The 22,141-nt window shown below is 38.9% G+C and overlaps 1 protein-coding gene across 1 annotated transcript in view; it reads right to left on the bottom strand.

The window, feature by feature from the left end:
- TOX (thymocyte selection associated high mobility group box) overlaps positions 1–22,141 on the bottom strand; it is a 292,415-nt gene that overhangs the window by 17,446 nt on the left and 252,828 nt on the right. Inside the window, exons 5-6 of the mRNA XM_069466469.1 lie at positions 14,820–15,050; positions 3,564–3,644 (exon numbers count right to left, since the gene is read on the bottom strand). Coding sequence (XP_069322570.1) covers positions 3,564–3,644; positions 14,820–15,050 — 312 coding nt within the window. The remainder of the gene's footprint in view (positions 1–3,563; positions 3,645–14,819; positions 15,051–22,141) is intronic.

The raw sequence follows: 22,141 nt of genomic DNA, 5'->3' as shown, positions 1-22,141 counted from the left end.
CTGCAGAAGTAGTCACTGAAAGGGGAGGAGCATTGTTAACCCTATGACTCAGTTTCACAGGTAGTAAATGGTCACCAGCTGTTTCCATTTTTGATTATGTTCTGTAAGAAGCAGCTAAGTTCTAGAGTCCTGTTTTGAACCTTTTGAGTGTCACGGAACATTCCACTTGGATCTGTCGGCACCTAGCCCTGGGCCCGGCGTGGAACAGGCATCCTGAGGGCCTGCCTGGGATGTGGAGTGTGGCCTAGCGAGACGTGGCCGACTATGACGTGGCCGTGAATTAGCAAGACCTATTGGGCTAGGAGTTCAAGGCCTCATTGGGTGAAACGAATGCCTTGCAAAGAAAATTGATACTAAAATGTGTAGCTCTGGAGGAGTAAGTCAAGGTTGCTGGCAAGAAGTTAGGAAAATGGACTCTGGCTAACACAGTTTTTCACGAACAAAAATGACCTTACAAGAAAGCATGTCAATGCTCTGCCAGGACGCCGGGGCAGTGGGCGTTTTAGGGATGCAGGAGAGCACGCTGGTAGGACCCGTGAGCAGGATGGCCCTGCAGAAAGCCCGAGAACAGTGCAGGTCAACATCTGCACTGGCTACCTGTGTGACCTCTTTCCCGTTCAGTGAAACGTGGATAATCAAGCCTACTTCAAGGGATAAGGCACTAAGGGAATTGATGTACGTAAAATATTTTAAAAATAGAAATGCCAGCAGGCCACCCCCTACTGAAACCCATCCAGTGGCTTCCCTTTGTCCTGAGAATAACCTTAGCTCCTTTTGACATCCTGGAAAACCCTCAGGATCTTCCTCCTGCCCCTCTTCCCAGCTTGAGCCCACCACACTCCCTCTGTTCCCTCAGCTCTGGCCACACTGACCTCCTCTCAATTCAAGGGGATGTTTATCCGTGTCATTGCACTTGCTGTGGCGCTGCCTGGCCGGCACTCTCCTTTGGCTCTCCGGGTCCACAAGCTCCCCTCCTCCTTGGACCCCCAGTTCCAATGTCACCTCTTCAAAGAGGTCTTTGCAGAGCACCTTAGCAGAGTCTTTATTTCCTTCGTACGCTTGGATTCTCAAGGATATTGGTCATTTATTAGTTTATGTTTTCACTGTTGGTTCTCTTGGCTAAAGAGAAAGTTCTTTGAGTCTAGGAGATGGGATTGCCTGTTCTCCACTGCATGTTCTGAGCCAGGCACAGTGCGTGGCACAGAGCACATGCCCAGGAAAACTGGTGGAATGAATACATGAAAGTATGAACAGGAAAAATATAGAGCTTTGCTGGTACGTGGTAGGTAGTTCCCTGGAATTGTAACTATGAATTATATTGTGTACCATTTTCTGTTTGCTCCTTTAGCTTTTTCAGAATAGGGAAATAATTTATAATATAGTAAAAAATTATAATGTAGAAAAACATATTTAAATATGGATGGTTATTATTTGACTTGTCATAATTAAAATGGAAAAGAATGAGATTTGTATATATGTTACCATATGCTATGGGAAGGTAGGCTGGAAAATTTTCTGTAGGTGCCTAGAAAGTTATACTGCAAATATCCACTCACATACAACACCAGAGGGTCATTTTTCTAACCTGGAGAGGGTGTTTGTAACTTTCCTTCAATTTGTATACACACAATAGATAGCTGTACATAAATAGATATTCAACAGCTCCAGCAAAATTCCTACTGCCAAAGAGAAGAAAAATGTCAGAGTAAGCTGTAAAAAAAGTGCTTGGTTTTTTAAATGTAGAAATGGCAATTCGCAGCATTTATACAAATTGCCGTATACTGCGGGTTGCAACTCTAAGACTGAATAGTAAAAAAAGTTGCAGCTAAGAGCAAATCTGAGGACACTTGTTTTGAAAGTGAAGGCTTAGTCAGTATTATAGCATTCTGGCAATCAGCATACGATTAGCTAGAGTGCTTTGTATTAGGATTGAGACCTCATGTATTGGTTTTCTTGTATGTAAACAATGCTGCTATTAAAACTCTATTTAAAATGTTCAAAAAGGATTTCATCTTGGATCAAATACGGAGAATTCACTTTTTAAAAGTCTCCCTTATATTTCTGGCAATCTGTGACAATATCAACATGACTAATCCAACGGCTAGATGAATCTGACATTTTGTACATTATTTTTTTGTTATAATTTTACATTCTGTGAATTCTATACATATATAGAAATGTGAGATGGTATCAGCATAGAACATAAATAGCTTCAAAAGGAGTTAGATAAATTAGAAAGTGTGAGATCCACAGTGAGATAATACAAAAGAGCTAGAAATTTTAAGGCAAATCATATATAATAAGTTTTCCCACAATGTCATGCCTCAGAAGTGGAACATGAAGTTGTGTTAGACTCATGGCGTACTGAAACAACATATACATTTGTTTTTTGAGCTTTCTTCTTCTCTGTGTCAGTACATTTAGTACATATTTTCCTCAATAAAAAACTATATAATTATTTTAGAGTTGTTAGGATAGGACTAGATATTTGTGAATGAAAAAACAAAGTATTTTTTGTGAGTGAATGAGAGGAAGTCCAGAGCCCTGGGCCACAGTTAGTAAACTAACAGCCACGTTTGTACATAAGATGATACAGTGTCTAGTGCCTGTAGCCTCAGCCCACCTCTCCGAGGTTACCTTCCTGAGAATTCTAAAGGCAAATTGTATCTTTAGTAACATGAGACCAAACAGAGTCAACTCCTGAGTATTTATAATAGGAAGGACAAATGTTTAAGATATTCTAAAGCACAACATATTTTTAAGTGGTGTTTTTATTTTCAAACAAAATGATGTGATTTTTTTTTTTTCCCCTGACCAGTTTACCTCTTACTGATGCTGTAATAAGTCTAGAACTTCAAACAGTTGGCATCTCCTCAGTAAAGGCCAAAGGGATGGGGCTGGGGGAGGCCATTTAAGAGTGGGATATGGGCCGGGCACGGTGGCTCACGCCTGTAATCCTAGCACTCTGGGAAGCCGAGGCTGGAGGATGGCTCGAGGTAAGGAGTTCAAGACTAGCCTGAGCAAAAGCGAGACCCCGTCTCTACTAAAACACAGAAAGAAATTAACTGGACAACTAAAAAAACATATATATAGAAAAAATTAGCTGGGCATGGTGGCACATGCCTGTAATCCCAGCTGCTCGGGAGGCTGAGGCAGGATTGCTTGAGCCCAGGAGTTTGAGGTTGCTGTGAGCTAGGCTGATGCCATGGCACTCTAGCTTGGGCAACAGAGCAAGACTCTGTCTCAAAAAAAAAAAAAAAAAAGAGTAGGATATGGAGAGATAGAAAGTTGGCACAGGATTAAGAATGTACGGTGACTAATTCACAGAACCAATAATCCACAGGTGGACAATATTTTATAAAAGGCCCAGAGGATGCTGCTCTGGTCTATTGGGGATGAACAAATATTTCCATAACATATAGCTTTCTTTAGGATTTACTTTTTTCTTTCAACAAAGAAGATTGTGCAAAAATGCTAAAGTGATCTTTTATGCCTTTAAATGACTATCAAAATCTGCACCGAGATGGCCACATCCGTCACAATACCACACAATTGCACGTTACCTTGGATACGAGGCTGGCTCTGTATGCTGCTAGTTGCTTCAGGTACTCCTTCTTTGCAGCCTCGGTTTTCTTTTTATAGACCTGTAACAACAACAATAAGTCTTAAATTAGAAACTGCATCTGCTTTTGTTTTCAGAGAAGTACAATACAGAATGATAATTGCACACACATATATACACCTATATTATATAAAATAATAATATATATCTCTCCAAAGATTGTGTTTTCTTACTAAAATAGGTTTTTAAGAAGTATGGCAATAGACAAGATAAGAAGATTAACAATGGTAAAATTTTACATTTTGCATAAAGCATATGAAAGGATTTATCTGGGTTACTTTGAGCATGGAGGTAGTTGGCTTAGAAAGATACTACTGATGAAGGTTCCTAGGGAAACCACACACGAGTAAATAAGGCATCCATGTTTATAGAAAGGGCAGATAATTCCACTGTGCGTTCATATCCTAGCATATATGTTCCAAGCTAACCACAACAACAAAGACTTCCAAGATGACGAATCGTATTTAACAAGCAAATCAAAGGAAATGCAGTGGAATTTGCACTACCATAATGGATTTCATAACTATTTTAACATTTTGAGTCGTGAAGTCCTGTTTTCAAAGACTCAGGAAACGGGGATGGCAGTCAAGGCCACATCCGGGAGTGGAAAGGGCCCTGCGTGGCCGAGGACGGCACGTGTGGCCCGCCCCGCAGCCTGCTCCGGGCTGGCCCTTTCCAGTGAAAACACTGGGTGACACGGATCTGTGGACACCTCATTTTGAACAGGTAAAAATGTTCTGAAATGCATTTCAGTTTACAGGAGCTTTTCATTTCTGAGAGGGAATCATCTTGAAAATAAAAGTAAAATCATCCTAAATTGAGCAAAAGCACTGCAAAATGACTTGCTTGTGTGCTAAAGGTCACCTCGCTAAGTTAAACAGAGAGCAGTCATTAGAGTCAAAAATGAAAGATTAGCAAAGTGAACACACGTGGTCGTCTGCTACCACTAAGTTGATTCTTTTAGGGCTTTAGAGTATATTTTTGGCAATCTTTTGAAATTAGCCAGAGAGAACAAAATATTTTTCATCATTGACTGTGTAAATGGAAATGTATTTTCACTGATACAAGTGTTTTGAATTCCCCACATCTTGAATTTCACAGCAGGGAATGAGGCCTGCCTAATATGTTGTAATGCTGAGCTCAAAAACAGACACACAGATCAGTATAGAAAAGCGGCTTTAGAATTAGTCAAAGTAGTTAAATATAAATTATGTCTAAAGACCAAATATCTGCCAGTCGGCAGCAGAAGTCAATTTATAGTTTCAAATGCTGACTGTGGTTTGCTGAGCCCAATACCAACTATGAAATTCAAGATGTGAGAAATATTATTGCTCATGAACATTTTAATTAAAGCAGAACATTTTACTTAAGTTAAATAAATGACTAACCTGGTCAACAGAATTGCAACAGGACCCTGTGAAATGAATGTGCTAATTATTCTCCTTAAGGGAGGTCTTCAGCCTTGACTTTTATATATGGCATTTAGGTATAATAAAAGCCAGTTAAAAGTAAGGCATTAAAAATTAGTACAATTTTATCATATAATCATTGTGCCATCTTTACTACGTGTGAAACTAAAAGAACTTTAAAATTTTTATTTAAGAGATTTTTGGGTTTTTTTTTGTTTTTTATTTTTTTTTTAAGTAAAAAAAGACAATAAATACTTTGGCTCAAGTACAGAAGGGTTCTAAATCTACTGAGCTAATTATTGGAAGTCAAATCTAGATTTTCAAAATTCACACATGAAAACAAATAAATGCCCCAGTAAGCGCCTTTGAGCAGTACTATCCGTGTATATTGCGTGCCTCGGTGTGGCCGTGATCAGAAACATAGAGCTCCCCTGCTTTTTATTGATTTATGTTTTTCTTGAGAGACAGATTTCTGTTTATAGTTTTTCCTTAATCCTCCTCTCCAAGACATAATTTATAATTAATGACTTTAAACTGACAATGTTTACATTTGCTTTTAATACCCTAAAAACTGCTTCAAGAGGGTTTTTCTCCCACACAGATGGAAAACCTATTCAGGACTCTAAAGCAAATACTTAGTAAATATACCATTGCTGGTAATACACATTTGTATATCCGAAGCATCTCTATCCAGTTTTTATTAATATGCTACTCCAAGTGACCCCATTCAGCTGACAAGGGTTCGTTTTGCTTCCAAAGGCAAATATAACACACTTTGTCCGCGGCATTGCCCAGAGCGGCATTTTCTCAGCAGCAGCAGATACCACGGTATCGCCAGCTGGCCTCACTGTAGTATCTATCATCTTTCTTTCCTTGGTTTCTACTGCAACAGCAACAGTGTTACTATGATGCTGTCGGTTTGTTGGGCTACTGGCAATTAACATCACACAAAGTGTTAACTTTCCTGAAATTTGTTGCTTAATAACCAGGGGAGAAAGGTGGCCAACTGCGTGCATGTCAGGCTGGATGTGTGGCCCTGGTTTCACTGCAGAATCGATGCTGTTAGGGGCTACCTGACTAGCATTCAGAGTCCTCTGTTTTCTACAAATGGCTCCCTATTGGCTATTGATGATCAGCAATGTGGGATCATCGCGAAAGTGCCTAAACACCACTTTAGAAAAGAGTAAACTCATCATGTCACATTACATGGATTGATGGATGCACTCTTTCCTGAAGAGCTGCAGATGTTCTGACGGAGAATTCAAAGGGGGGTAATTTCAGGAGGTAGATTTCTGTAATTGTGTTTAAAGGGGAGTAGCCCAGACGAGAATGAAAAGTCTGAGGGGGTCTCCTCAACAATAATTAGAACCTCCACCTTTGAGAACTACTCGACGGCTCCAATTTTATACACTCTGTATGTCTTCTAATGCTACTTTCTAAAATTGGACAAGGATGCTGTTTCAATTTTATAGTTAATGGAAATGTCTGAAAGACAGACCTCAACTATGAGAGAATGGCAACAATATGTAAAAATTCCACGTGCAGGTGAAGTGGGAAAATTCTTACTTTAAAATAGACACTGAAAAATTATCAGTAAAAAGTTGCTCAAAAATGGTTTAAAGCCTCCAATTATGGAATGAGAAAGTCCTCTGCTTGCAGAAATCAAAGATGTCCCAGGACTGCATCTGGCAACGAACAACCACTGCAGAGATCAAGTGCACAAATCTTGCAACCCATGAAGATGGGTCTGATTTATGTCAAAGTTAAGTTTGGAAAAGAAACGGTCCCTTGCTCTCAGGGAAAGACAAATATTTTAAAGGTATGTGATTCATACAGTAAATATTAGTATTTAGTTGAGTTACAAAATGGCTTCCAAATGGGCCACAGCTGTTTGAAATAAAGTGCAGAGTTGGCCAGATGAGGATTTAAAAAATCATAATACATCATTTATCATTTTCCCCAGCTCATCCAAACACTGTTGAATTCATCCTGTCCTAACTTAGTTATACGCTATGGTTTGTTATTCCAAGAAAGCTACCAGACCCTATCTAAGGATTGCATCTCAGTGGTTAAACTAAAACATATATAATGGCTAAACTAAAACATATATAGTCATCAAATAGCGATTCTAGAGAATCCAACCCTGTCACATGATCTAGCAATTCACGGAGTCATTTTTGAAATGTTCTAAATACCAGCATGTACATATGTTTTTATAGGCTAATAATCCCTAACTGAAATCAGTAGCTCCATATCAATGCCTATGGCAAAGTTAAACAGAAAAATATTCTCATATAATCTGTCATTTCACTCTTTTATTTTGCGCTCCTTCCCGAAACAAACAATCCATCTAACTCATACAGAAAAGCAAAATCTTACAAATACCATTTAATTCCTTCTTCCTTCCTTCTTTTCTGCTCTGGTCTTCAGTTAATCTCTAGTCATAGTTTATTTTAACAGTCTTTACAATAATAAGAAGAAAAAATATAAAATTCTTCCAATTCCAGATTCTATTCAAAAACTAAAAGGCATTTTTCTTTCTGGTTAACTTCAAGTGTAGGCTTTTTTTCACTACTATTTTATATTTATAGAAAATGCTTAGAAATATAGTTATGTCTAAGGAATAAGAATTTAACCACAATTCCCTGCCATATCCTTTAGAAATTTAAAATTTGCAGCTTCTTTCAAGGCTGTTGCTATTGAGGTCAGTTAGAGCAAGTGCATCTGTATTTTATATAGAACTTAGTCCTTAAATGTGGTTACATTTCCATCTCGTGTAACTTGCTCAGCATTTTCTTAAGCGTTCCCAAACTCAAAGACCTTTATAAAATGGCATTTAGAGGATTTAAAACATTATACAATGTGACAAAAATCTTTCTATCAATTACTTTTGAGAACCATCTGATCCATCTAAATGGTCTCAGCAATATTGGTATGGCCATTTCTGGGGGGTGAGACTCAGAAGCAAGCTCCTCGCCTGATAAAATGGCTACAAAATATATCTGCTGATCATTAAATGAGGATGACTAGGGAAAGCATGGTGTTCAATTACACTTATCAATATACTGAGTGTTAGGTGACCACTGTGGTGTGAGACACTAAAGCTATGGAATCAAAATCAAAAAAGATATTAAAAATTATGCCTCATCTGGGTGCATTTTTGTGTCAGGCTACATATATTATAAGAATTAAAGATTAGATGTGTAAGATTTTATATATATATCTCTAAGATTTTATATAGAGGGAGAATTAAAGATTTTATATATATATGCATTGATATTATCTTCGTTTCACAGATAAGAAAACACAGACTAGAATGGGTAATTATGTTACTCAGTATCTTACAACAAGTATATGGCAGAACGATGGTTTGAATCAAGTCAATCTGGTGTCCAGCGATCCATCTTTGCTCAGTGGGTCCTTTTAGCTGTGAAAACTTCTTTTGATGCTTCTCTCAGACACACAACTGCAGGGGCTGGTCTCTTGTTCACTGCTGAAGCCCCAGCATGGAGGGCAGTGCTTGGTACATAGTAGGTGCTCAGCACATATTTATTGAGTGTAGCTCCCGTTTCTCCTTCTATGTATGGGTCATCATTAAGCGAGATTGCTAAGGATGAATGACTGAATTGCATGTTCTAAACTAAACGTCCATCAATGGAAGTAGTGGATTGATATACAGATATGCAACCCATCCCAAACATTTTTTCAAATACTCCATAAAGCACAACAGACTTTAATGAGTCCTCTGTTCGAATTATCTCTCTACCAACTTTCAAATGAAATGTCTGTTCCCACTGTGCACGAGCATATGAATATTTGCATGTGTGCTACATACGCTTCCGCCCATGAAGCCATGCAACAATCACATTTATGTGCCAATGATTATATGTGTACACACAAATCCCTGGACTTTAGAAGTAAAATATGCTCACCATTTCAGGTAATAATTTTAATTGCTCAGTTTCAAATTCATATGACTATAAACTTTGCTTCCACTCTACGGTTTTTAAATGAACAATTGTCTTATGTCTCCCTTACTCCTAGTTTTTTTTTAAAAAACGGGGGATATGAATAATGTTTCTAAGAAAACGGCCAAGATAAACAATGTGTGAATAATATAGTGTGCAACAGGATTTTAGTTAACCTTAAGTATTGTTGACATAAAATCCAAATTTTATCATAAGATAAGGGGAAAAAAAAACCCGGCAGCATTTATGGAGTGGGTGTCTGAGCACCAATGAGGAGGAAATGATTAGATTCTGTGGGCTCAGAGGATTTGTCAGCTGCCTCATAAGTATAATTCTGGCTCTTCATATCCCTGCTGCTTCTAATTTAGCAGGACAGGCTCATAATTGAAGCAAATTAACTATTTACACTTGCCACTTCTACCAGGGAAGAGGACACAGCAGCAGGAAAGAATGAGTAGGAAATTACATTCTTCCCACTTGTGTCAGATCTGCCCTTATATAAACACATTAACAGTAATTTCATGAGGCGTCAAACATAGGAATAAATACTGAGGGATAAAATAATGAGGTGTTGCTATTGAGCTGAACTGCTATGGCTAATATCCCTGGATATGAATTATGCATCCTGAAAGAAGGCATATGTTACAGTATTCAAACACGTTCCCTGCAAGTGATATCTGCTCATTACTCTCCGGATTCCGAGGTAAATCCACTCCCCTCGTCCACGAGGGCTGGCATTTACAAAAACACACGCTCTGGGCACCGTGGGCTGCGGTTTCTCCTGCACACACCGAACTCTGAATGGGCTTTCCACTCCGCTTTTAGCATAACAGCATGTTTATTTAGCTCTTTGGCTGCAGCTTTAAAGCCATTTAATGTAATGTAAACAAGAACATTTTGTTTGTAATTTGCTAAATGTCTTACAGCCCGACTGTGTCTCCAATTAGGAACTGAAGGTTCATTTAGTAATTTACATCTGGTTCTGATTTAAGGTGACTTTCCTTTTCCACTTAAGAGCTGACTTTCCGTGGCTAAAAAGGACCCAAGAACCCTTTATAGCTCTTCGGACCAACCCTTTCTGCTTCAAAGTGGGACAGGTGCTTTTATTTTGTAGGGTTTGATTTGTTCTATCTATATTGTCACTGTGAACCCAGATCCCACACTACAATGACCAGCATCAGAGAGTTCAGAAATAATGGAGGTAGACAGGAAATTTAGCTGGAACCTCATAAAAAAAGATGCTGAGGGTTGCTGAAACTCCAAGGAGCCTAATACAAAGGGCATGATATTGTTAACTTATTATTTTTCTTTCTCTGTAGGTTCCAGTCAGTGAAAGATAAGTAGCGGAGACCAACATCACAGCGATACTTATGTTTTATTTCCCTTTCTCCATCTGGTGCCTTTTAAGCAACTTAGTATGCTTCTGAAATGGGCTCTCCATTGTCTTACGAGTCATTAGCATTTAAAACCCCCGGTTGGAATCCCAAACACAATCCCGTTCCCATTCCAGATTCAGCACCATCTTCCAAAGTCTTAAAATGGAGAGATCTCTGATAAGTGGAGTTTGTTCAGTGGCTTTGGTAGGGATGATTCATAAGGGAGGTTTTGGGCTCCTTGAGGATTTTTATCGCTTCTTTCAGCTTCCTTTTGATTTTTCTTCTTTGAAAGATTCTTCACAGAAACCAAAGTACATATAGTTTCTCACTCACCATGGACTCTGAAAATAAAGATCTGCCCTTGTGCAGAGGCTTCGCGTTCCTGCCTCTGCTCCACAGCGAGGAAGCATGTGATATAAACACACGGCAGCGCTATTAGTCATGTTCCCTCTGGCTGTCAAGAAAACATTCAATTGCAATCTCGCTAATGGCTGTTTTTCCTGAAATATGGTAATTTTCTGAGCCCCCAATAAGTCATCAATAATTTTGTCCGTTTTTCCCAGTTTGTGTTTATATTTGTAGCTGTTCATAATTGTGGGCTATTATGACAACAGGATTTTCGAGCAACTGTGGCACATGAAATCTTAGCCCTGTACCCGGACCAGCTGCCTACACAATGCCGACAGCATCACGTGGGTCTGTTCTGTAACGTGCACATTTGTCCAGAATTCTGAAGTTTAATCGCCTGCCTCGAATCTGCTCCGGGAACATTCCTTCAAAAATACCTAGCAGTGTGGGTGCTCCCCAATTTGACTATTAAATGAGAATAAAACACGATTAATTTAAGTTTGAAATGGAGCCGTTATAGTCTGTTGGCACAATGAGTCAACATAAAGGGAGAGAACAGGTGGTGATCCACCATCATAACACTTCGGGATATTTTGCGGGAGTTTTCTGGATGCCCAAATGTGCATTCTAGGCCGGCATGTTTGCTTTGCTGGTAACTCTTGTTACCAGTGTGTTAGAGGAGGGCTGCCATGGAGCAGCAGACAGTGCCACGTGCTCCCTTTGGTCAGCAGCGTCTGAATTTCATTCATTCGACCCTCCCTGTGTCCCTGGGATGGGCCTGCATCCTATGCGTGTCTTACACCATACCTTTCAGCATAACCTGCAGTCTCACTCTCTATTAAACAAAACCACCTTTTATGAGGAAGGGATGGGCTATATAGAACTGCTGGAACTCAAAGGGGCATAGGGCATAGGGACAAACCATTTTAGAGTGACCCAAACTGCTCCCAGTACCTTGTTTTGGTAACTCTGAAACAGGTGCCCGAGTTTTAAAATACTTACTTTTATTTTTATAAGAAAAAATGATAGAGTTATTTCTCTCAAGGTATTGTCCTAAACAACATAGGCACAAATTTTTTAGCAACTGGTGGGATTTTGATTAGGAAATTGATTTATAATATCTAATGAGTTATATAGGTCAACTATTACATAATTACATCAATTATAAAATGAATTCTCCCCCATCAAAACCCAACTATTTCATTAAGAGAGAACTCAAAGTGGACTCATTATAAGTTACTTATTAAATGAGAAATAAAATGCAAAAGAGAAAGAAGAAAATATTTTGTCATCATATGTATGCAATTAAAAAGCCTTGACTATTACATCATAATTGTAATCATATCTTCATTAGGGCGGCTCAGCCTCAATTTTAAAAGCTGGAATGGGAGAATGGGGGTAATTTCCCTTTTTAACATGACAAATGAGAGCAGTGAATCTCATATTTTTGGGGTCTGTAAATACTTTATATGGTCAGACAAAAAGAATGTGGAATGTTATCTTAATATTCCTCTCTTGCTACATTAAAAACAAAAAGCCAAAATTGAAAGCAGTCAGTTTAATTTTATGTATCTTCATTTCAAAAGTGAGTATGAGATGTTTCTAATCTCCTTCCTTTTTGTTAGGTGTGTCAAAGCCAAAATAAAATATAGAGGAAAAAATAAAAAAAAAACCTTATTAGAATTAGTGGGAAGAAACCTGCTGCTTTATATTTACTGCCTTGAGGAACGACCTGATTTTCATCATGAGAACGTTATTCTTTTCCACCAGAAACACAAGTACAGGCACTTATTTTTTAAGTATTGATAATGTAAAGGACTAATTGTGGGCTAGGGAAGGCCTTTGCAACCTCTCTCCTTTAAAACCACTGGTTCTGAATGTGAGAAATAGTTAAGAAAAGGCAACTGGGGTCAGGGAGGTGGATGAGAGAAGTAAGATGTACGGCAGTGGCAACCGATGTTTCTTGAAATGCAGCTTTGGACAAAGGAGAAGCTAAAGCGCACAGATGAGCCTTGGAACAATGCTTCCGGTCCAGTCTCAGGGGCTGGGCAGGGGAGAGGGGCTGAGCCTTCACGGGGAATCCTGTTCAGATGAACAAGAGTCGCTGCACACAACCCCTGGGAAAGGGAATCGCTTTCTGGGTGCTTCCTCCAGGAAATTTTATCTTGCGAAGCACAAGAGTGTATGGTTTTGAAGCCAGGTGTATTTTCAAGAACACACAGAGGGCTTACTGGCACAGAGAGAGCACTATGTCCTCACAGGTGGCATCATGGGTGACGTAACCCAGAGAGCAGGGAGGGGGTGGGAGTCCTGGTTGATGTGCACTGAGTTTCTCAATCAGCGATGCTCTGCTGAGTGCAGGAATGAAGTCCCTAAAATTCCACCATGACTCTCCAACATCAACTGGGAACCACACCTCGGATTCGGGAGTGTGAGCACAAACTGATCCGAGTTAGTATAGAAACCAGCTCTAAAACCTGAGACTGTATTAGGTTTCAATTAGAATCACATAACACGATGTCAACTACCCTCTTAAAAGGGAGGTGGTTTCAGTGGTGTTTCCCCCCCTTAAAGACCACTCTTGCCACACAGAGCTCCACCCAGTCGGCCTGTGCTTTCCGGTGATGGCACTCCCTCAATCTTGAAAAGGACATAGGAAAATGTGCAGAGATTTCAGTTTCTAGAAGACAGCTTTGATTTACAGAAAAAAGGGGTTGGAGGGAAGTGGGGGAACAGGTGCTGTTTCCTTAGGAACTGGTTTTATCATTACCACTGTCATTGATCTCCTAGGAAAAGAACTCTAAGTTGAGTGAAGAGTTCTAATCACAGTAATCCTGTGTGCCAGCCACGTAACCTTAGACAAATCATTCAACACAACAGGAGTCTGTCTTGTTCTCTGCTCCATCTCCAGTGCCTAGAACAGTGCCTGGCATATAAGTGCTCAACAAATATTTGTTGAATAACTAAATGTATGTATTTAATTTATCAGGCTCACTTTATAATATGCAAAGTAATAATTTCCTTGTCTACCTAAGTATTGAGTAGAACAAATGATATAAAGGATGCAACAGTGCTTTTAAAAGTATGAAACACTACATACATTATAGATGTTGATATGTAGTCTGAATATAGAGGTCCTTGTAGATGCATAAATAAGTTAGAGGTTTTCTGAATTCTACATACTTTCCAGGACATGATGAGGAAAGGCTAATGTCTCTATTAAGAATCAACTATGAGACTAATATATCATTAATGCAATTCAGTATTCTGCAATGGCTGAAGCTGCATCCACATAATTATTTTGATGACGTGACTTATTTTAATCATAGTACTTTTTTTAAAATTTTTAATTTGGGACAATGAAATTTTAGATGGTGGCGATGGCCATCTAGTCCCTGGTTTAGAAACATAACATTAATATTGCTTCTTTGTTTAGGTGGGAACCCTCACTCCCTCACCATGATTCTTGTCTTCTGTAAGACCTTCTGGGCTACCTGTGCCAGGGCCGGGGTTCTCCCTAAGCACGGTCCTCAGCCACGCTACGGCAATCCGCAAGAGAAGGAAAAAAACAGGCATCTGGTCCCATTTATCACAGCCTAGAAATATAGTATAAATATATATGGTGGATTGAATAACATACCCTGGTGGTCTTTAGGGAAGGGCTAAGGGCCTTGAATTTGAGGTTCATTTAGCAAAGAGGAAAGAAGGTTTTGATGACAAAAAGGTAAATACTAAGTGCTGTAGAGAGGTGTGGACAGTTTTCAAAATACTTTTTGGATTTTTTTTTAGTCTTTATGATCACATTGGCAACTTAAGGAATGATGTAATCCTGGCTGGGATATGTAAAAGTCCTTCCAAAAGTAACTACACTATATAAACTTTGGAACAAAGGAACTAACATGCTATTTATGGAGGAGCAATAAAAAAGCATAACATCATGTGACCGTCTCCTAGAGTCTGGTTCCGAGGGGCGAAGACTCAGCCTTAGTGCTGGAATCTGAAGAATTCACCCGAAGCCCTCAGAAGCCCTTTCTTTAGAGTGCAGACCCTGTCTCCACTCCTCTAGATTCCCACTCCATTCTGAATCCCTTTTTACCTGTTTTTGCTCTTCTCCTAAACCGTCCCACATTGAAGCCACAATTTTAGAGACTTCACCGAAGGTAGCGTTTGGATTTTGGCCCTTGATGGCGGCCTGGGTATCACGAAAGAATAACGCGTAGGCAGACACCGGCTTCTGGGGCTCGTTAGGGTCCTTCTTCTTCTTCTTTTTGGGAGTTTTTGGTTTTTTCCCCATATCAGAGGCAGGCCGCTTCTCTCCACCGTTGATCTGAAATAGAAATGAAAATGGAATTACAGAGAAACTCGGAAGATTTGGGGCCAAGGCATATTGTTGTTTTCCTTTGAGACTTAAACACATACACTCACCCACACACATCACACACACACACAGACTTTCCTGAGAGACACTTGATTTTTTTGTTGTCGGTTTTTCAGATAAAACTTCATAGTTCATGTAGTCTTCATATTCATCCTTCTCCCAGCTTAATTTAATCAGCTTTAAAAAATTTGTTGATTCTTTTTACAATATTATTACACTAGTCAATATTATCCCTTGAGTCTCCTAACTTTTTTTTCTCTTTCACTGCAACTGTGGCAGCAGCAGATTTCTCTTGTACTAACTCTATCACAGGAACAATCTAACTTGCTGTCTTCTGAGGAGTTTATCCTTGTCTTCCTCATGATCATTTTAAAACCATGGGCGCAGCATTCCCAGTAAATAAAGGCAAATGGTTTTTTACTGTACATTTAGGTCTATGGAATGCTGCTGGGAAAATCTAGCAATACTTATGGGTTTAGAGAAAGACACGATCTAGACCCTAGATCGGTGCTGTCCAATGGCACTTTCTGCAATGATGGAAAAGTTCTATAACTTGTACAATCCTACATGGTAGCCACTAGCCACGTGAAGCTAGTGAGCACTTGGAATGTGGCCAGAATGACTAAGAATCTAAATTTTAACTTTATTCAAATTTAAACAGCTGCATGTGACTGATTGGCTACCATATTGGAGAAAGCATCTCCAGAAACTAGATTCTAGAGATTTCTAGAACAGCTTTTTACTTAGTTTAAAAGTTGATTCTATTTTCTCCCATTGTTCTCAAGCATAAATATTTGGATAATTTTAATTGTTATTCTGATATAATTGGGGAAAAGTACACTGAAGACATTTAAGACACCTGCATTTGAATATCATCTTTGTTACTAACTAGATGTGATGCCACTTCATCCACCTCTATAAAATAAAAGATTTCTTTCCAACTTTAAAATTATATGAATCTACATGAGTATAAAGTGGTGCTGTGTGAAAACTCCTTTCCACATGTGTTACCCCCCAGCATACAGTCTACGTGCACCATCTCCTGAGACAGTCGTCACTGCCAAGGCAGCTCCGGCACCCTCACCATCTATTGTGGTGGTTGTGGCTTTTTCTTCTCTGCAGATGTAATGTAATATATGTCTTATTCAGATAAATTGCTAGGTGGGACATTTGTGTAAAATAACCGCCATCATTGGAGAGGGAGCATGATATTCAGGAGGCCTGTAGATGTGTTCTCAGAGGGTCTAGCTTCATGTCCTCCTTTTATTATTTTTAGCTGCATTATCTTGGTTAAATTAATTTCCCTGGGCCTCTGTTTCCTCTACTGCAAACAGTAGAGGTTATAGTACCATTTTACGATTACTAAGATGGCATATACTTATATATTTTTAAAACTTTAAAGGAGTATTCAACTATTAATTATGACATGGTAGAAACTTTAAAAGTAATTAATTGAATGAATAGAAAAGCCTTAATATTAATAGGTGATAACGTATGGTCAGTTTGAAAGATAAGCCCAAACACCCAAAAGAGATAGGAAAAAAGCTAAGTGAATTCTTTCTCTTTGTCTTTATTGAGAGAGATATTAAAAAGGTTATCATTCTGAAATTGTCTACTGAAGCAGATCAAAGAAACCCATGGGGACAGGATGCTCTGAACCGAGTTGACAAGCTAATGTAGATTAGGATGAGATGATAACTTTCCCGGGATGGATCTGAAAGGTGGTCGTGTAAAATTATTGGCCCCCCTGCGAATCTGTCAGAGGACTAGCACGCCGGGACTGAGCTGATGGTGGACAAACTGATGTGATAACTCTAAACTTAACACACAGGCAACTATGACCTAGAAGGGTGGTTTTCAAATTTGCATGCATGGTAGAATCACCTGGAAAGCTTTTGATACTCTGATGAGCAGGCCTTATGCTACACAGATTAAATCACATGCCTTCAGGTGGGAGACTGTCTCTAGTCATCCCTCTCAACTCTACTCTTCCAACTGGCATTTAAATACCTTGAGAGATAAAACAAGCAAAGGAGCAAACTTCCTCTGTGCCCCAAGGCTACGTATGGCCATATCTTTCCCCTTTTCACAACCAAACTCTTCCATGTGGTTGTTTGCTGGCCTTGTGCAGCCTCTGCAGCTTACTTCAGTGAACCTCCCCCTCACTTAGCTCTCGATGAGGTCACCCATGGCCACATTGCTAAATGCAATGTACTTTTTAGCCTTCCCCTTACTCGATTTCTCACTGAGAGGGCCCTCTCTTCCACTGGCTCCATAGTGTCACCTGCTCTGGGTTTTACTCCTACCTTGCTGGCCTGGGTGTTTCTAGAATCATTTTTAGGGTCCTTCTCCTCCTCTTCCACTTGGCCACTAAAAGGTAGCATTCTTGATTTTTTCTTTTAAACCCCCTTCTCTTGTTCATCTGCACTTAGGTAATCTCGTAAGTACACAGGGTTTCCATTACCATTTGTGGGTGGATGATTGCCAAGTTCACGTTTCCCCTGAGTTTTGCACACATAGAAACAACTTCTGTTTGACGTCTCTCTTTGCAAGCCTCAAATACATCTCAAACTCAAGTCAAGCTCCTTATTCGCTTGTTTAGCTCTCTATATTTCCATTCATAGCGTCTATCAAACTTGTAATTATACAATAATGTATGTGGTTGTTAAATCTTCTCCTGTCTCCGAGCGTCAGCACTGTCAAGGCAGAGTCCACTATCATGGTTCCCAATACACAGCAACTGCTTAACTCTGTTACAATAGTAATAAAAAATAACAGAATAATAGTTTGTAAACATGGCCATTCTTACATTCATAATCTTAAAATATTTATTAAAAAGAAAAATAATAAGTCAATAAGGTCCACAATGAAGAATATTAAAAATAGAGTAGTCAACGGGTATAAACTTTCAGATATAAGATGAATAAGTTCTGAGAATTTAACGTACAGCATAGTGACTATAGTTAATAATACTGTATTGTATACTTGAAATTTGTTAAGGGAGATGTTAAATGTTCTCATTAAAAAAAGCAACTAGGTGAGGTGGTAGATATGTTAATTAACTTGATCGTGGTAATCACGTCACAGTGCACATGTATATGTACATGTATATAAAATCATGTTGTATACTTTAGATAGTTTTATTTGTCAATTATACCTTAATAATGCTGAAAAAAATTGAAGTGATCCTGATATTGGTGGGCATAGTCCAGCAAATATTGGGAATATTCAGAAATAGGGAACAAAGTACAGAGATAAATGAATGCTTATCCATATGGAATATTACCTAGATTCATTTTAAATTTTAATTAAAAAATTAATGATCTGGCACACTGAAATCTTCACGATTGCAGATTATATCAATCTTTTTGAAAAATGATCAAATGTCAATCATGGAGATAAATTTCCTATCATGCAAAGTAAGTGTTCTTATTAAGAGATTTCCCCAAATTCCTTAAATAGTTTCTGTGATGTTAATTGCAGGTGTCAACTTGACTGGATTAAGGGATACCTAGATAGCTGGCAAAGCATTATTTCTGGGGGTGTCTGTGAGGGTGTTTCCAGAGGAGACTGGCACGTGAGTCACTGGTCTGAGTGGGGAGGATCCACCCTCACTGTGGACGGGCACATACAATTAGCTGGGGCCTGGATAAAACAAAAACAACAGAGAAGGGGCAATTTTCTCTCTCTGTCTCTCTGCATGCACTCTCTTGCTCCTCTGCCTCCCACCATGGGGTGACGTGGCAAGAAAGCCCTCACCAGATGTGAGCCCCTTGACGATGGACTTCCCAGCCTTTAGAACTCTAAGAAATAAATCTAAATTCTTTATGAATCACCCAGTCTCAGATATTCTGTTACAGTGGCACAAAATGGACTAAGGAACTTTCCCCTCTATTGTCCAAAACTGTGTTTGAACCACTGATCTTCATGCTAATTTCCTTTTTAAATTGGTATCTGTATAGTCTGGTGCAAGCTTCAGACCTGCTGGGCCTGTGACTCCCTGCTGTAATGGAAATGAGGATGTTATCCTCTTGCATGTGACAACAAGGCCCTACTTCCCAGGGATGACCTGATGAAGCAGGAGAACCTGCTTCAGTGAGTGAGAAGCTCAAGTGTATCAAAACCACCAATTACCATTTTGAGGCAATATATGGCAACCTATAGAAAACCCCAAATAATTCCATGTAATGAAACTGTTCGGTTAGTTGTCTAGAGGCTTTTGCTATTTTCCTGGCATGTCCCTTGGGGTTAGCTGGTCTTGCTCAGTTACAGAGTTTCATTTAGTAGGAGTAAGCAGTTCACAACTTCTGCCTCCACATTTGCAAGGCTCAGAAGAGACCATTAGGGAATGTAACTCTGGGTTATCATTGTGTATCAGATTGAGTACCTGAGAGGCACTAAATTATAAAGCTGAAGTGTTGCTTACATTAAAGCCAGACCACCAGCCAGTCTGACAACATTACATCATCTTTGCCTTTGCCATCCCTAAAAGCAAGAGCATATCGATTTGCTTTCAGTCAACCACATACTATGCCTTCCCTTTAAACACTCATGATGACTGGGTGTGGTAGCTCATGCCTGCAATCCTAGCACTTTGGGAGGCCAAGGTGGGAGGATCGCTCAAGGCCAGGAATTTGAGACTCGCCTGTGCAACACAGCAAGACTCTGTTTCTACAAAAAATAGAAAAATTGGCTAGGCGTGTTGGAGTGCGCTTGTAGTCCTGGCTACTTGGGAAGCTGAGGAAAGAGGATCACTTGAGTCCAGGAGTTTGAGGTTGCAGTGAGCTATGATGATGCCACTGCTCTCTAGATTGGGCAACAGAGCGAGACCCTGTCTTAAATAAATAAATAAATAAATACTATGTTAAACTTGGTTTGAATTATCTGCCATGCAATTAAACTGGCATCTAAGAAGACCAATCTAAAGGATACACATAAAATATTCATTATTTAAGATTCACTGCCTTTTCTTCCATAATTAAACTATGTCACTAACGCTATATTCTTGGATCATAACATTCTGATCATTCAGGGAGTTGCCCTCATAGAACTGAACTATGATCAAAGAGAATGCCCTGACTTTCACCGAAGACTTACATAAGGGGGAAAAAAAACCTATGTATGAAAGATATCTATTTTTTATTGAATACAATGTGCTTTGGATGGAATTTTTTTATTATATTGCTCAATGTTCTTGTATCTATTTTTTATTAAATACAATGTGTTTTGGAGGGAATTTTTTATTATATTGCTCAATGTTCTTTTATAAAGGATTATTGGGTATGCACAGTATGTTTGCTTTTTAGGATGCAATACAATGGAATGAAAATTCCCTGTTGTGGTTTGATGTCTAATGTATGCGAGTATTTGGGCAGTGCTCTATGCAGTATAAGGCTGTTTGTTTCATGAACACGGGGCAATACTCACTGATCTGTGTGGGTCTTATTATTTTTCACTTTTCTCATGTGAGAAGGAGGCAGCAATGAGCTGCTATGTTAGACTCTGTAAAGAACTGGGAATTTGTAAGGCTTCCTTCCTGGAGGTAGCTTCATCACGTATGTGAAAAACACATGGCCATTGCTCATATGCAAAACCTCCTTGAAGAAAGAAATGTTGCTATAATTTGGATCCACCTCCATGCCAGTAATGGAGTGCACTTTAAGAGATACCTGGCTTTTTTGACCACAAACTATTTGGAAAGAACACAATGAAGACAAATATAATTGTGGTGGAAAAATATTATAGCTAAATGGATTTATAATCTGTCCCTTGACCTTAATTGGGGGTAGCGTCTGGATCCTGACGTCTTACATAGGTGGAAGAATGCTCAGAATTTTACATCCTTACTTTCTAAGAGGCCCTGACTTCTAAGTCTACAGCAGCACTGTTTCATAGATTTTCTGAAATGGCGGAAATGTTCTCTGCACTGTCCGAAAGAGTAGCCACTAGCCATATGTGGCTGTAGACCACTTGTAATGTGGCTAGTGTGACTGGGGGATTGACTTTTTAAAATTTAATTTTAATTAGTTACATTTAAATGTAATCAGTCATACATGACTAGTGGCTACTGTATTAGACAGTATAGTATTGTGTACTGATCACTGTTCTAGAATATAGTAGTTCTAACAGTTAGGGTTCTACAACTAGAGAGTTAAATTTTATCCCAACATTATAATCTTTAGAATATGGAAGAACCCATATAATGTAAAAATATAAATTCCCTAGGATGACAAGCACATTGGAAGAAAGGAGCGGGTCCCACTAATCTTTACCTCCTTCACAGCATTGGTACAGTGTCTTACATGCAGTGAGTCATTATACTTTTCCACTCTTCTATTCTACAGCACTGGGCAAAGGCTGAGAATTACAAGGCAAAGAAAATTTGAAGCACACACAAAATTTGTATGAAAATCATAGCAACTAAGAACAAAGCTGAGCTGAGGCCCTAAATGTAGCCTTGATTACCTGCAGACTTATTTTGCAATCAATTAAGGGACTAAGGAATAAATACATACACAAATACATAAATAAATATTACTCATAAGCTTTACATAGATGCATGTGCTTCATGTAACTTTACTCATAGACACAGATTTATTTCTCAAATCCCTGGAGGTGCCCTTAGGCTTTTGGTAATTCACCTCCTGTCATGTCTTATTGCTAAATTATAGTGATGTATTTAACTTATTTATCACAAGAAAACAATAATCTTTCACTTTAAAAAAGCATGTGCTAACGGTGTTGCTTAGATAATACTTCTTGAGAATCCAGAGTACAGGAGCTAAGACTATCAAGGAAAGAGAATCACTGATATTGAAACGTCCCTGGAGAAGTTAGAAACGTCTATAAGCATATTTAAAATAAACTGCCGTGGTCCCAAAGCCTTTAATGGAGCCGGGAGAGCTGTTTAATGCATACTATCTTGCAGTAATCGCTGTAGTTTAAAATAGATTTTAATCAAGCACCATCTGCATAATAGGCTGAACAAACAACATAGAACTCCACTTATAACTCTTATCATATAAAGTAAATATTATAAA

The sequence above is a fragment of the Eulemur rufifrons genome, chromosome 3 (genome assembly GCF_041146395.1).
Source record: "Eulemur rufifrons isolate Redbay chromosome 3, OSU_ERuf_1, whole genome shotgun sequence".
Classification (NCBI taxonomy): Eukaryota; Metazoa; Chordata; class Mammalia; order Primates; family Lemuridae; genus Eulemur; species Eulemur rufifrons.
Note: the sequence above shows the minus strand (reverse complement) of the source record. Positions and strands in the feature narration are given on the sequence as shown.